This window comes from Sitodiplosis mosellana, unplaced genomic scaffold, assembly GCF_009176505.1.
Source record: "Sitodiplosis mosellana isolate CC-2019 unplaced genomic scaffold, AAFC_SMos_1.0 Smas_scaffold_1, whole genome shotgun sequence".
Lineage (NCBI taxonomy): Eukaryota > Metazoa > Arthropoda > Insecta > Diptera > Cecidomyiidae > Sitodiplosis > Sitodiplosis mosellana.
The window spans coordinates 9,583,191-9,597,040 of NW_022595244.1; the positions used below are offsets into that span (position 1 = coordinate 9,583,191).

Consider the following 13,850-nt stretch of genomic DNA (forward strand, 5'->3'; position numbering starts at 1 on the left):
TTGGTTAGCTGTTGAATGGGATCGGATGGTTTGAATTTGTACGTTGGAATGCAATATAAAGGCAAAACCGCGAAACATGGTCGTAACTTCTGATAGGTTCACATACACAAGCACAATATCCAGAAACCAAAATGGACGATATTAAATATCTGTCGGATGGTAATTCACTGGAATCCATTTACAGCAAACAGAAATCACGATCTGAATGGAAATAGCTTAAACGATATTCCAAATAATCCGGTGAGTTACGTTGAAATCTAGTTGCATGAAATGTTCTAAATGTTCAATGTGAAGTTAAATATCAATTAGCTTAAAGCCAAAGCCTCAACTCCGCACCGAAAGTCAATAGGGCTAGTGAATCAACATGAAAAAACCACGGTGATTTAACCACCTGAAAATCCTTTTATATTCGTTCTATCGTTCACTCCAAATTCTCTCCAAAACACCAGCTATCGTTAGTAATTACGAGCAACTTGTCCTTTCCATCATCAAATGTCATGAACTTTTTCGTTGAAAATGACAAAAACACATGCTGAACGCTACTCGCTATTCAGTTCCACCCGTGTGCTGTAAATAAATGCAAAATTCAGTGAAATATATTCTTCGTTTACGGCATCGTTTGCATAATTGCAAATCAATTATAGCTTCAACCGCTTGAGCTGCGCCAAATAGCTGCAATAATCATAAAAATAACGTAGTTTTTCAACGGTTGTCGTTATCCATTACATAAGTGAAGTGATTCAATGAAGTTTTTTCTTATCATAAAAACTAATTTGCGAATGAAATAATCGGAAAAATGAATACGATTGCTGCATGTGTGGGAACAGTGTTTGCAAATGTGATATAAAAGCAGAATAAAATTGTAATCAAATTCACACACACGTACACATGCACACTTATGCAAATGTATACTCGAAACGCTTTGCAACAACCGTGACATGGTATCAAAGCTAATTTCCTTTTATTATGAGTTCAACTACAGCAACAAAGTTTCAACTGATGTCATATTATCGACATTTTCGTTTGCATTCATTGGATAGAATGTTGATGGTGTTTTTGATGTGGCTACCTTTGGCCTTTTGAACATTCGACCATGTGTTTGTATTGATTCTGCAAATCGACGATTTCATCATTTAACGGTTTTTGAAATGGATGAACAAATATTGAGAAAAAAAAACAGCAGGATACCAAAATATGGCCTGGGTCATCTGAATGATGATTTTTTTTTCTAGCGAGTGAAATATTCATTTGATAGAAATTAATTTAGACAACAATAAATGCATTTCTACGGCGCACAAAGTTTTTTCTTCGGTTTTCAGTTATTTTTGTTTGTATCGAAAATGAACATTTTCCAGGTATAATGGTTTTAATTAATTTTTTAAATCCCAAGGGTACTAAATCGATAATAAAAATAGCAGAAAATTATGGAACCCAACCATTTAGGACTGAAAAGAACGTATCGAACAAAAATCGTTTATCAAAACGGGAACACTTTTGAACTTTTCCCAAAGTTGATTTTATGGATGGCGTAATTTCGATTGGAAATTCTCTCAAGCGTGTACAGACAACCACAACCCGCCGAAAATGAAACAGTGGAATTTTAAGTACAACCATGACAGACTGTATCATGACAGTGTGTGTGTGTTTTTTGAATGACTAGAAAGATGTTTTATTGGCATCATAAAATAGACGTCAATCGCCTTTCAAGAATTTGACTCATTCCAGGAGGAAAACGCACGCGAAAAAATGCGAGCGAAGCCAGAGAATGGTGCACAATGATGAATAATAAGTATGCTGTAAAAGTGTTTATGGAAAAAGCGCAAGTATTTGCACATACACTTGAACAATTTTGTGGAATATTGACTGTCTAAACGTGTATTAGTTTATACTTGGAAATTTCAATAAAATTTTGCAAATTGGCTAAATGCTTACGGGAACTTTTTTTTTATAATCGCACAAATTGATCACGAACATGTCCCATAGTCACGTGTATCACGCGAATACCTGTCGGTGGCATCACTATTTTGTACTTGAGTGGTGGTTTTGCTTGCTTTATCGGCGCTCAAGGGAATTTTCAAAGGAATTTACAAAAGCGCTGTTTTTTTTCCAATTTTTTTTAAACAGAAAATGATTCATTATTCTCGCTTTCGAAATTCTGACATATTTCCATTTAGTTAATCCATGTGATACCAAGAAATCACCATATTGTACTAGGGTTTACTTCGAATGTATCTGCTTAAAGCTGCATGAAAGAACGACTCATTTCAATCCCAGATAATAGAGATAAAATTCCGTTCTGATTGCATTTCATTCGAAATACTCCACTTTGTAAAAGCCGCTCGAACAAAAAAGCCGCTGGAAAAAAGTTGCCCGAACGACGTAGTTATTCTCGTGTTGTATCCTTGTGCATATAAAATTGCTAAAATAATCATCTCAATTCAAAACTGACGAAATCCTACGACATTGTTTCGTTTGGAAAGGGCAAGAATGTTCCAGTGCATTTTGCATGCTGCAATGCTGCTCTCAGTGCACAATTATTTGGGCATAGGAGGAAGTTAAACTCATTTTTTTGTGGAATATGCATGGCACAGCTTTATGTATTTGAATTGTAAAAGCATCATTTGGTTCAATACGAAGAATACCTACGATACCGAATGGTAAATGTAAACATCCATACTCATTGCGTCCAATTTTGCAAATACACGAAATGATTTGTGATGGTTTGCATATGTTTATCGAGTAAATGAAATGTACATAAAACTCTGTGACATGCTTACATGGTCAACTCTGTGACATGGGTACATAGCATTACATCGACATTTCATCAAACGATATCGAAATGCTCGGTAGGCGATAGTACACACTGAATGGCACGGTTAAAAATCTGCGATCGCAGATACAGACCATAGAGTGGCTTTGTTGTGGTTAATTGCTGCTCTCTAAATGGTACCAAAACAATATTGCTTTTTGCTGTTGTTATAAATTGTCTATCGGAAATGAATCCCTCGGACGGATTCGAATACATGATCATTTCAACCCGACCACGTTATATTTTTTCTATGATGTAGTAATGTTTGAAAAGGTATCAATGGTTTCATTATGAAACTTTCATATAACATTACAATGAAACCAATTTTGTGGGTTTTTCCTAATTGTGAGAGTTTCCATTCGTAAAAACCATACCACCCGAACGAGAAATATCTGTCGGACCTTTTTTTTTCTATCGACATTTGGTCAACACGTACGCCATTGTAATAATTTGTGTGAATAAATGTTTCGAATTATCGACGGCAACATTGGAAAAATTTATTCGAATGGAACCCGATTATCGAAAGGTTTAAATGAAAATAATTTCTTCTCATTTTCCATCCATTTTCCATCCTCGTTATATTGTCATTTAAGCAATGGACAGTTCGAACAAGAAAAATTGGTGAATAATTAAATAGACTCGACATCGAAATTAAGAGCACTTTGGTAACATCATCGACCGTTGAATGGGTTTTTTCGTTTTGTTTTGTTTTATTTTGGGTAAATGAACCGTTCGGCAAAATCTGCAGGTGTAGGCAATTTATCTAAAATTAATTGGATGTTATCCGTACAATACACGAAAAAAATGATTAAAATGGTTGGGATGTGTTACGTGATTGCATCGCATTTATCGAAATTTGTAATCGAAATTTATTGTCGCAAAACTTTGAAATGCGATATTTCGGCTGTGAAATGTGGCAATAAAACAGTCATTTGAATGTTTTCCGCATAAATATTGAAACGAACAAAATGAATTTTATGATAATTTGTTACTGATGTCCCAGTCGGGAAAATTTATGATTCTCACCGCACCAAAAAAGACAACGGCGTCCAAACAAGCAAGCACTCTTCAGTGAATTATGTATTCAAGCGGAGAGAGCTTTGATGCAAATGCGACAACGGCTGACGACTGACGACTGAATAACTGGCTGCCATTTTCACTCGCGTAAAATCTACCATTAAACAGCGTCAATGTTAAAAATGAATAAATTTTGTGCAAAGTCACCGAATATCGAATGCAAAAAAAAGAAACGGTAAAGTGCTTTTAAGGACGAGCCAACAATTTAAAATGGTACCATGAGAATATCAATTTTAAGCTAATCATTTTAAATATGCAGCAGTTGCTCATCCAACCATAACATTTTCAATTGTGACAAAAATACGTGGAATAATAAGGAAATGATGGTACAAAAATCTCAGAATGAAAGATGTGGAATGTTCAATTACAGTTCTATGAATCCAAACAAAAATGTTTCCGACTTGTTCCAATTCCAATTGCTCCATTTATTATTATTTCAAACTTTATTTTGCGAATTGTTTGCTAAATATTTTGATAAAAAGTGGTAAAAACAAACACTGAATGAATCATAGTAACACAAAAATCCATACCGATGATGAATGGTTGAAGTAAAATCGATTTTTCATTGCAAGCAATAAACATGAATGATTGTTGTGTCTGCAAAATAATTCACATTTTCGACATTACGTCAATCAAAATCGAATTTAGTTACATAATTGAATCTATTTACGCGTTCCTATTTGATGCTATTTCTGTTCTGTTGTGTCGGACGAATAAAGTGATCTCTGATTTTAACGATGTTAAAAATATGATACTTGAGCATGTGAAACATTGCAGGTAAACAACGTTGAAAATACATCGACAAGCGTCGAATGAAAAGGCTTTCAGACTACCGTTGGTAGCCTAATTTCGAAAACACAGTTGGATGAGATTTCACTTGAACGCAAGAAAAGCTGCCACCCACGGCAAGAGCGGCTTTAGGTGAGTTTTAAATTGAATTAGTATTTGATTGATCTATAAGGAGGTGGAAATATAGAATCAAACGAAGTGGGAAGTAATGCGAAACCGACACACGATCTAATAAGATGCGAATGCAATGTCGGAGAAATGGAAGCCGACATTGAATGAACACAAACACAGTCACAAACAGATAGCAAATGATATTAGCGGGGAATCTTATCGTAGACTCACCCACACCGATGCATTGATATGTTTCCGAGAAAATCGTTTTCAGAAAAATCAAAATCCTTTCTCTTATTTGTGTTTCTGTCTCTGAGCTACTATAGAGGTGAACACCGTCAATGTAAAGAACATCTCCGATTTGAAATCGTAACTAAAATGAAGAAAAGAAAAAAAAAACCACTTCAACCTTGTTCTAAGTTCACATTTTTCCCTTTATTATACCAATTCCGTTGTTTCAAATGAACGAAAACAAAACAAATATAATAACATGAGTAACTTGAAATTGACTTGTGTTGAAATATGTTGCATTCATGGACATATATGTAGACATCTGGATGGAACTAAATACATAAAGTATATATTTTGTTGCTGCTGTTGCTTGCTACTGTTGATAAATATTTGCACAAATGTATGCATTTACATGAATGAAGAAAGAACAAAACGAGAATTAGTGAGAAAAAAAGTATTTGTTGTCAGTTACTAAATGATAGCTAAATCACATCTATATTCCCTTAAACAAATTCATGGTTTTGACCTACACTAATAAAGGTTTCACTGCGTTTCGAGACACGCCCAATAGCAATATATTCGAAGCAAAACGCATATACGTACATATTTTACATGGGTAAATTGTCTTAATTTTGAATTTTGGATTTTCAATTCAATGTTTTGTGTGAGAGAAAAATAAAACGGATTTTTGTTTTTCGCTCACCGTTCGTTTAACATATACATAGTGTTTTCTTGATGTTTTTGTTGTTGTTGTTGTTGTTGATTTTGCATAAATTGTTAATAATTTGTTTATCTTTTTTTTTTACTAAAAGCGATGTTCATTGTCACCTTAAATTGGACTATCAAATCAAAGGAGAATAAGAAGCGATGCACACAGACAATTTGTGATTGTGTTTATTATCTCTTTGCTTTTCGTTTGATTGTTGTTTGTTTGTTTGTTTGTTTGTTTTTACTTTCGGTATAAAGATGTTTCATGTAAAAAATCTTAGTCTGATGTGAAAATTGTGTATTAAATATTGTTTTGTTTTGCGTTGCGTTAGAAAAAACGCAATGTATTGCAAAATGCATCAATGACTGATTGCATATAAATCGGTGTTGTGGTTAAATTGTCTCCACTTCATGCGATTATCTCATACAAATGGTTTCTCTTTCTTCTTCTACTTTTTATCTCCCGTACAAATTTGCTCTTGTCGGTCACATTCGAAATAAATTGCATGTTTACAATTACATACTATTTAGTTACTAACATTTAAAAAAAAACTGATTTTTTCTTTTCTTCTTTTTCAGATGTACAAAAAAAATGAATTTATGTGCAACAGCTCTTGTACGCCGGCGGTTTATCTTGCCCTCGACGATCGACGATAACGCGTTCGGGATTCTCGGTATTTTCTCTGCCGGATGTTGCGTCCAGAATGGCTTCGGCCAATTCAGAGAATGCTCGTTCGATGTTGATATTTGCTTTGGCTGATGTTTCCATAAATCGAATGCCATGTTCACGTGCAATGGCCTCGCCTCGATCTTTGGTTACCACTCGTTTGTCTTGCATATCGCATTTATTGCCCAATATCATCTTTTCAACATCCTCATTTGCATGCTCATCGATGTTTCGTAGCCATTTTACTATATTTTCGAAGCTCTTTTCATTTGTTATATCATAGACGAGCATTATGCCCATTGCACCGCGATAATACGATGTGGTTATGGTGTGAAATCGTTCCTGTCCGGCAGTATCCCTACAAGCAAACAATACAATTGTATTTAGTGCTATTTTTCATCATATGACGGAATGAATCAACCCGCTGATAACAATAAAGAATAATAATCACAACAAAGTTCAAAGGAAATTCCATTGTTATCAATGCGAATTCGCCGTAGTCGCCGAGGATTCAAAATGCACTTACCATATTTGTAGTTTAATTTTCTTTCCACGCAATTCCACCGTTTTGATTTTAAAATCGATGCCTATCGTTGAGATGAATGTTGAGGTGAATGCATCATCGGAAAATCGGAAGAGTATACAGGTTTTGCCCACACCTGAATCTCCGATCAACAGCAATTTGAACAATAAATCGTAAGTTTTCTTTGCCATGGCTTTATAATTGGTAAAATGTGTTGTTGTTTTTTTTTGATTTCACGCCGTTGTCTCGCAAATTTGCGGCCGATTCTTTGGAATTGCTGAATTTATATTCGGAAAATTGTAACTAGAGTTTATCTGTGTTCCTTTGTTATGTTCCTGTATAATCTCGGTTTTTTTTTTTCTTCTAGTTTAAATCATAAACACACAGCACAACACCTTATCACCTTTTTTTTCTCGATATAAAAGTTATTTTCGACAAATCCAACTGAAATTGTTTTCTTGAATTTTTCTCACGCAATTCACTTGTCTCCCGTTTTTTTGATATTTAATGCCGATCCCTATTGCATTTTTCGTGTAGTGAATGAAAAAAATTCCTTTTTTTCTCTTTCTTGTCGCCTTTTACGAGATATACATAAAAGAGGAATATGACTAAGACGGCAAATGACATTTGAACCTACTACTAAAATTGTGGCCGGTGCACACGTTTAATGTGACAAATACGTTGTTTCAATCACAAGCCACACAACAATGAAAAAACAACACTTTTTCACAAGAATTTGTCATAATCGAAGCAAAAACGTGTTTTAGTTTCAATTTTAATTTCAATTTCGCATGTACGGACTTTGTACCAAGTTGATACCACAATTTAATCAAATATTCATATTGTCAATGTCGAATTGAATTCAGGTTTTGACAACCGATTCAAAACAAACATTCATCGTGAGAATGAGACGCAATTCACTGTGACAGTACACCAAATCAGTTGCACCTATTCACATACACATACACAGCCGCCCATTAGTAGTACGAAGAAAACATAACCTCAATGTGTACTAAAAATGTTATATATAACACAAACAATCTCGTGACCGATTTAACAGTGTACATTGCAATCGCACACTTTTGGAATGCGTGCGATTGTCACTGTGCAAGTATCAAATGTATGACGAAAAGCAATAAACAATAATATGATGGCATTTTTATCATTGGGCAGTGGCTGACGTAATCGATCGTTTTCGTATTCGCTTGTGATTTTCTGCGAATAGAAAACGCGTGATGCGTTCGCACAGTCGAGTACGATGTTGTTTATTTTTATCGAGACGTTAAAAGCACTTACCACATTATATTACTTTCGATTTCTTTGTGCCGCAATGAGGAAATGATCGGCATTTCGTAACTCCATCTAAAGGCTGCAATCAAAACAATTAACTCTCACACGACTGATGAATCATCAGTGATGATCAGCTAGAGTCAAAATAAAATGCAAACACAACCCTGTTTTTTTACTTGATATTAATTTTTTATTGATTTAAATTATCATCGTGTGTATCATAATTTTTCTTTCTTGTCATTTGACTTTTTTTTCTCTTTTATTTTTTTCACAATTTTTTTTAAAATCTGTTTCACCCTCTTCAACATTCAGTCCAACAATGTTCATCATGTTGCAATTGTCCTTCTTCGTCTATTTGTTTTCGTCTTTTTTACTTCGAAAACAGTATTTTGTACAATTTGAATTAATATTTTCAATGCCTTGGCCATTTGTCCAATCCATGCAAAAGATTCTAAATTGCAGTAGCTTGTTTTTGTTGCTGTTTAAATGTTATAATATACGTTTTTTGGGGGCCATCAATTCAAGGCCTAGAAGCGATCGTATGTGTTTGTGTGTGTGTGTGTAAGAGTGTCCAATCTGAAGCGCGTTGAACGATGGCAATGCGGTGTGTGACATTGTTTTACTTTTTGCTGTTGTTGTTGTTGTTGTTATTTGTCTTCTGGTAAATCGTTAAATTTAAATTACTTTTGTTGCTTTTATTCAATAGATAAAATTTTATTTTAAAGATTAAGTTAAATTGTTTGTTTTATTTTCCATTATGGCTCCGCCATTACTTGGTGGGGACCACTTCTTTTCAATAATTAATTCACCATTTGATTTAGACTTAAACTTGCAAAAACACAACTAGACTCGACTATTGACCGTTCATTTCTTTTTCACTCTTTCTTCCTTTGTTTTTAGCGGTTTTGTATTCGAGTTGGAACACGAACGTTAGCATATACTTGTTCCATTGATAAGCAAAATGGATATAGTTTTTCTTCATCCTCATATTTGTATATAAATATTTTTTTGTGTGTATGTGTGAGTGTGAATCTTGGCTTGGCTTGGCAGATCGAATCAGCAAAAATGTACAAATGCAAAACGAACAAAAATTAACTAGTTTCGATTAAAATCTTATTTAAAAAAGCTCTTAAAATGTTTTGGAATTTTTCTTTTTATCATCATCAGTCAAAGAAAATGGAGTGAATTCTTTATCGAATAAAAAATTCACATCAATGTTGGACAACGTGCTTTAAAAAGATGCCGATGCAATTATTGGTTGTTGATGGGTTTGTTTTTTTTTTGGTGAGGCTTTATTCAATTAGAGCGTAATGTGAAGAACGCAATTCAATAATTATCGGTGGTGGTGCAATATTCGTAATGGATCCCACCCTGCTCGAACATCTCTCTTTTTTTTCAATTCTCATCATCTACAACTTTTATGCCATATGAAAATGTGTGGTGTTATTTGTCCAACCATAACAAAAATCGGATGATTTGGGAAATTCGATTCAATTGTTGCTTCGATTTCAACTTTGCGAGAAAAAAAAACAACACCGCTTATTATAAATATACACAATAAATTTTGTTTTGAGTGTTTACGTTATGTTATCAGCATCAAATTATTACTTGTTTTTTCTTTTCATTCTTTTCAATTAAATCAATTTATTTGTTTTTGTTCAAGGATAAGGTTTCTGCTTGTATATACACATAAATGGGCAATATAATTGTTTCACATTATCTATTTCGTTATGTTCTCTTCACCAAGAGACATTGTTGGTTGATGTGTGTTCGCTACTCTCTATAATTGTAAGTATTTTTTGTTTTCTTTTTTCTTGCTGTCTTCATCTTCTTTAAATTGCGTTTTTTTTATTTTATTTCATTTCAGTTTTGTATATTTTCTTTCCTTCTTGGTTTGTTCATAAAAAAACGAGACACTACTGTTTAGTTGATGGTAGACACATGAAAAATTGGAACATTCGATTATTTTTTTCGGTTTTTTTTGCTTCTTCTTTTATTTCCATTGTTGATTTATTTTGCGTGTTTAATTCCGCTGACTTACTGCGCTATGATAAAATGCATGCATAGAAAATGTTTGTGTGTGTTTGTGTTTATTTGTGTGATTCTGGGAATGTTCTTTGATTTTCTCGATGTTTATGTGAATTGCGTGAATATTAACTTCTAACTGAAAAAAACAAAATCATAATTGATCCGACATGATCCGAGTCAATGGGAATTGGATTGCGTTTTGTTTTGGTTTGAGTTCATAAAATTCATTTACGCGGCGGTACGTGTGTTGAATTTTGTATGGTTGGAAATGTTAAAAAAGTCCAAATCGGATACGTGATAATGGCGTTTAAGCACAGGTTTGGGAGCACTTGATCAGGGTTGATTCTTCATCTTCAAGTAAAAATGACTTTCAAGAAGAATTGATGAAGATTCTTCGTCTTCTTTTCCTATATGAATGATTTGGAAGTATGAGTCAACTTTTCACATCGCTATTTAACTACATGAAACGAAAATGAAAAAAAATGGTCGAAAAGTATTCACTCGATTTATCATTAGCACCAAACAGATTGTGGAAAATTAATTTCCGCTTCCTATTTTTCAAGAACCAAAAAAAATCTCACTGAGAAAATAAATTTGTGAAAAAGTCGATTGAAAAAGGAAAATGCATGAATCTTGAATGGAATTGTGACATGTCGATTATTATTACTAAGCAATTTCCACAATATATGACAAAATCAAATGGTTCATTTATTTTGACTACTATTTTATGAGGAAGCTGACTGAACGCTTTCTAATTTTACTATCGAAGAACGGGGGAAAGAAAAAAACTCACTCAAACTCTTATGTTGACGGTGTGACATTGGACGAAAGTTATGTTGTGCATTTTTTTGAGAAATAAAAACAAAACATTGAAATATTCACACGACTTAAATGTGTCGAAAAAAGAGTCACTATCGTATCTACGGTTAATTAATCCACTGCACAAATGTGAATGATCGAAATGCGCGCGTACCTTGCTCACTTTATTCTTTACAGTTTTAGCTTTTTAAATACGTTTTCTATTTTAACATCCGATTGAATACTAGAAACGGTGGTGATTTTGACAGGGGGACGACTAAGTAAATAAATAAATTTGGTGGCAATGGATGTTGAAAAATGAATTTCAAATGAGGGTATGGAACAAAAGCGTTTGTTATTTGCCGGAATCATGTACAAACCGGAGTTGCTCTTTTTTATATTTTTAATTTGTCTTATTTCGTTTTAAAAGCGTTATTTTTCTCGTTTATTTGCATTAGAATTTTGCCACTCATAATTTTGCTATTCAAAAGGTTTTACGAACCAAAAAAAAAGGTTATGGAAATAGAGGTAAAAACAAAACTGACAATTGGAATAATAATAAATCGGCTGATAATTAATAAATTTTACATCAATAATTAGATATAGAATAGATATAAACACTTAGTTCCATAATAATAAAAACAAATTATTTTTCATGTATTTCATCATCATCTTCTTTTGTTTTCACGTCTCCATCTTCACTTCATGCAATCCAATTATTTTAAATGTTATATTTAAATGTGTAACGTTTTAGTTGAAAGATTTCATTTGATGTTTTTATTCCATTTTCTCTCTCTCTCTCTCATTTTATCTTGCCACCTGGATTTCTCAACTTGAACAAATTCAGTTGTTTTATCATATACTTTTTGTTTTCTCAATACAACTAATTTATTTGTTTAATTTGTTTTTTTTTCCGTATAGTACAATATTGTTCTTTAGCCTATTGTATCGCTCGCTCTCCTCTCAGAGTGTTTTTTCTTTCTTTTCTTTTTCTTTGGCCAATCACTTGTGAATGAGTGGTGTGGCGCTCATATTTAGACGTTCAATTGATTTTAAATACATAATTTTTCGCTTTTTTTGTGACAATTTTTTTCATGGATTTTTTTTATAGATTTTTTTTTTCCTCCACTTAAACAAAACTGCCGCTTTCCTTTTTGCGTGGAAAAGGTCGGACCACAGCAATATTTAACGTGTTTTTTTTTCGGTTAAGATTTTTTTTGTTTTAGTTTTCACAGCGGAAGTGTTGGTGTATTGGTTGGTGTGGTCGTCAATACGGACGCGGATGGATAACGTAATGTATGTTGTGACGATGCCTGTACAAAATCCTGGCTTTGATTCACCACACTGTCCCGCGAATTTGAATGTGACGTGGCACGTAATAACGTAACTGCTTCACGTTCTGGACTACATTGCACTGCTTCTAGTCATTTTTGACGTGTCGATTTCTTCTTTTTTCGCTTGAAAAAGCAACAACATCTAGAAAAATAATTTCTTTGGACGTTAGTTCAATTGTGGTTTACAATTTGGTTTTTTTGTTTTGTTTTGTTACGGAAATTGATTTGTGTTGTGTCACAAGTTGTTTGTTTGTTTCGCGTATATTCACAACAATTTTGGCAAAAAAATTTGGATTTGGTTTTTTGGTTAAGAAAAAAGAGAATAAAGAAACGAGTAAGAAAAAAGAACGAAAGAAGAGAAAAACAAACAAATACATTTAATTTCTTCTTTATTTACATACTACTACTATACAGGTTACATAATTTTTTTCGCCGTTCACCGGATTGCGGAAAAATTTATGTAATTCCAAAAATAATGAACAGCAACGAAAAGAAACGTCTTATTTTGATTTTAGAAACATGAATTTTGGTTTTTTTTTCTTGGTTTTTGGTTAGAAATTTATCATTTTTTCATTCGAAAGCAATTAAAAAAGGATCGTGAAAAGTTTGTTAGTGAATTCGAATGGACATACTTTGATTCGTCGACCAAATCCACCTCTTGTTGTTGAGTTATCGGAGTATTGGATTGTCCTGCGGTTGGATCGTCGGTATTTAGCTCGCCATTCGTTGAGCTCACAACCTGTGTGATTCGTGTGCAAAAAGAATGAAAGAAAAAAAAACACATAATTAGTTGATTGAATTGGATGATGTAAGATCTCTAGAACGAAACGATTAGAAGAATAAAAAAAATTGGTGCCATATATTTTCTATTTGAGGGTGTAAGATTTGCTGCTCTGAAATACTCCTGACACAAATTGAATCTAATCACAAAAAATCACGTGGTTTTTCATAAATCACATTTTATCTACAAAATTACATATTCGAAACTACACTAATGAAGACTAATAATTGAATAATTATGAGCAAAGTGAAAAGAAACAGAAGAAAAGAGGTGCGAATACTGGAAAGAAGATAGAAATGGGTGCATACAGCTACAAATTCAATACACAGAGAATTCGTATCTAAGATACAGATTACGGTCTCGATATAAGAGTCTAAGTTTAATACCTTGTATACATGTAGAACAAGTCAAGTGAAAACAATAGAAGAGAAAATGCCAAAAATAAGATAGTCTGCGCATAAATGTCAAGGGTGATGCATATTTTGTATGGGGGGTGGCAATTTGATTAAATCGATTTATCGGTATAAATGCAAAGTTATCATAATACAGATGATTAGTTATTAGAGATACATAGATAGAAAGAGAGAGAGAGAGGTAGGGTAGATAGACGATACACGGATATGTACATACAGATGGCAGATAGGTAATGATAGGAGCGACAGGGAGAGAAAAAAAGAAGAAAGAGAAAGAAAAGAAAAGAAAGA

At 33.4% G+C, this 13,850-nt stretch overlaps 2 protein-coding genes across 29 annotated transcripts in view; both read right to left on the bottom strand.

Annotated features, from left to right (window-relative positions):
- Positions 1-5,195: 5,195 nt before the first annotated feature.
- On the bottom strand, positions 5,196-7,834 carry LOC129566808 (ras-related protein Rab-10). Its single transcript, XM_055443054.1, has 2 exons — positions 6,919-7,834; positions 5,196-6,750 (listed from the first exon to the last, which is right to left on the bottom strand). Exons 1-2 carry the CDS (start codon positions 7,104-7,106, stop codon positions 6,324-6,326), a joined length of 615 nt encoding a protein of 204 aa, XP_055299029.1. The 5' UTR covers positions 7,107-7,834; the 3' UTR covers positions 5,196-6,323.
- Positions 7,835-11,416: 3,582 nt separating this feature from the next.
- Positions 11,417-13,850, bottom strand: part of LOC129579136 (casein kinase I) — a 31,417-nt gene continuing 28,983 nt past the window's right edge. For 12 of the 28 annotated variants that reach the window (XM_055468923.1, XM_055468906.1, XM_055468989.1 and 9 more), the window contains 2 exons: positions 12,998-13,104; positions 11,417-12,507 (listed from right to left, as the gene is read on the bottom strand). In XM_055468923.1, coding sequence (XP_055324898.1) covers positions 12,456-12,507; positions 12,998-13,104 — 159 coding nt within the window. In that variant the 3' untranslated portion in view covers positions 11,417-12,455. Of the gene's footprint in view, positions 13,105-13,850 lie in introns of all 28 variants that reach the window. The other 16 variants (XM_055469008.1, XM_055468838.1, XM_055468820.1 and 13 more) reach the window with 2 other exon arrangements.

Bases quoted from the DNA above. Each gene is read 5' to 3' on its own strand.
- LOC129566808 (XM_055443054.1), bottom strand. From the start codon at position 7,106: ATGGCAAAGAAAACTTACGATTTATTGTTCAAATTGCTGTTGATCGGA. The intron at 6,751-6,918 runs GTAAGTGCATTT...GTTTGCTTGTAG, and splicing joins AAAATTAAACTACAAATATG to GGATACTGCCGGACAGGAAC.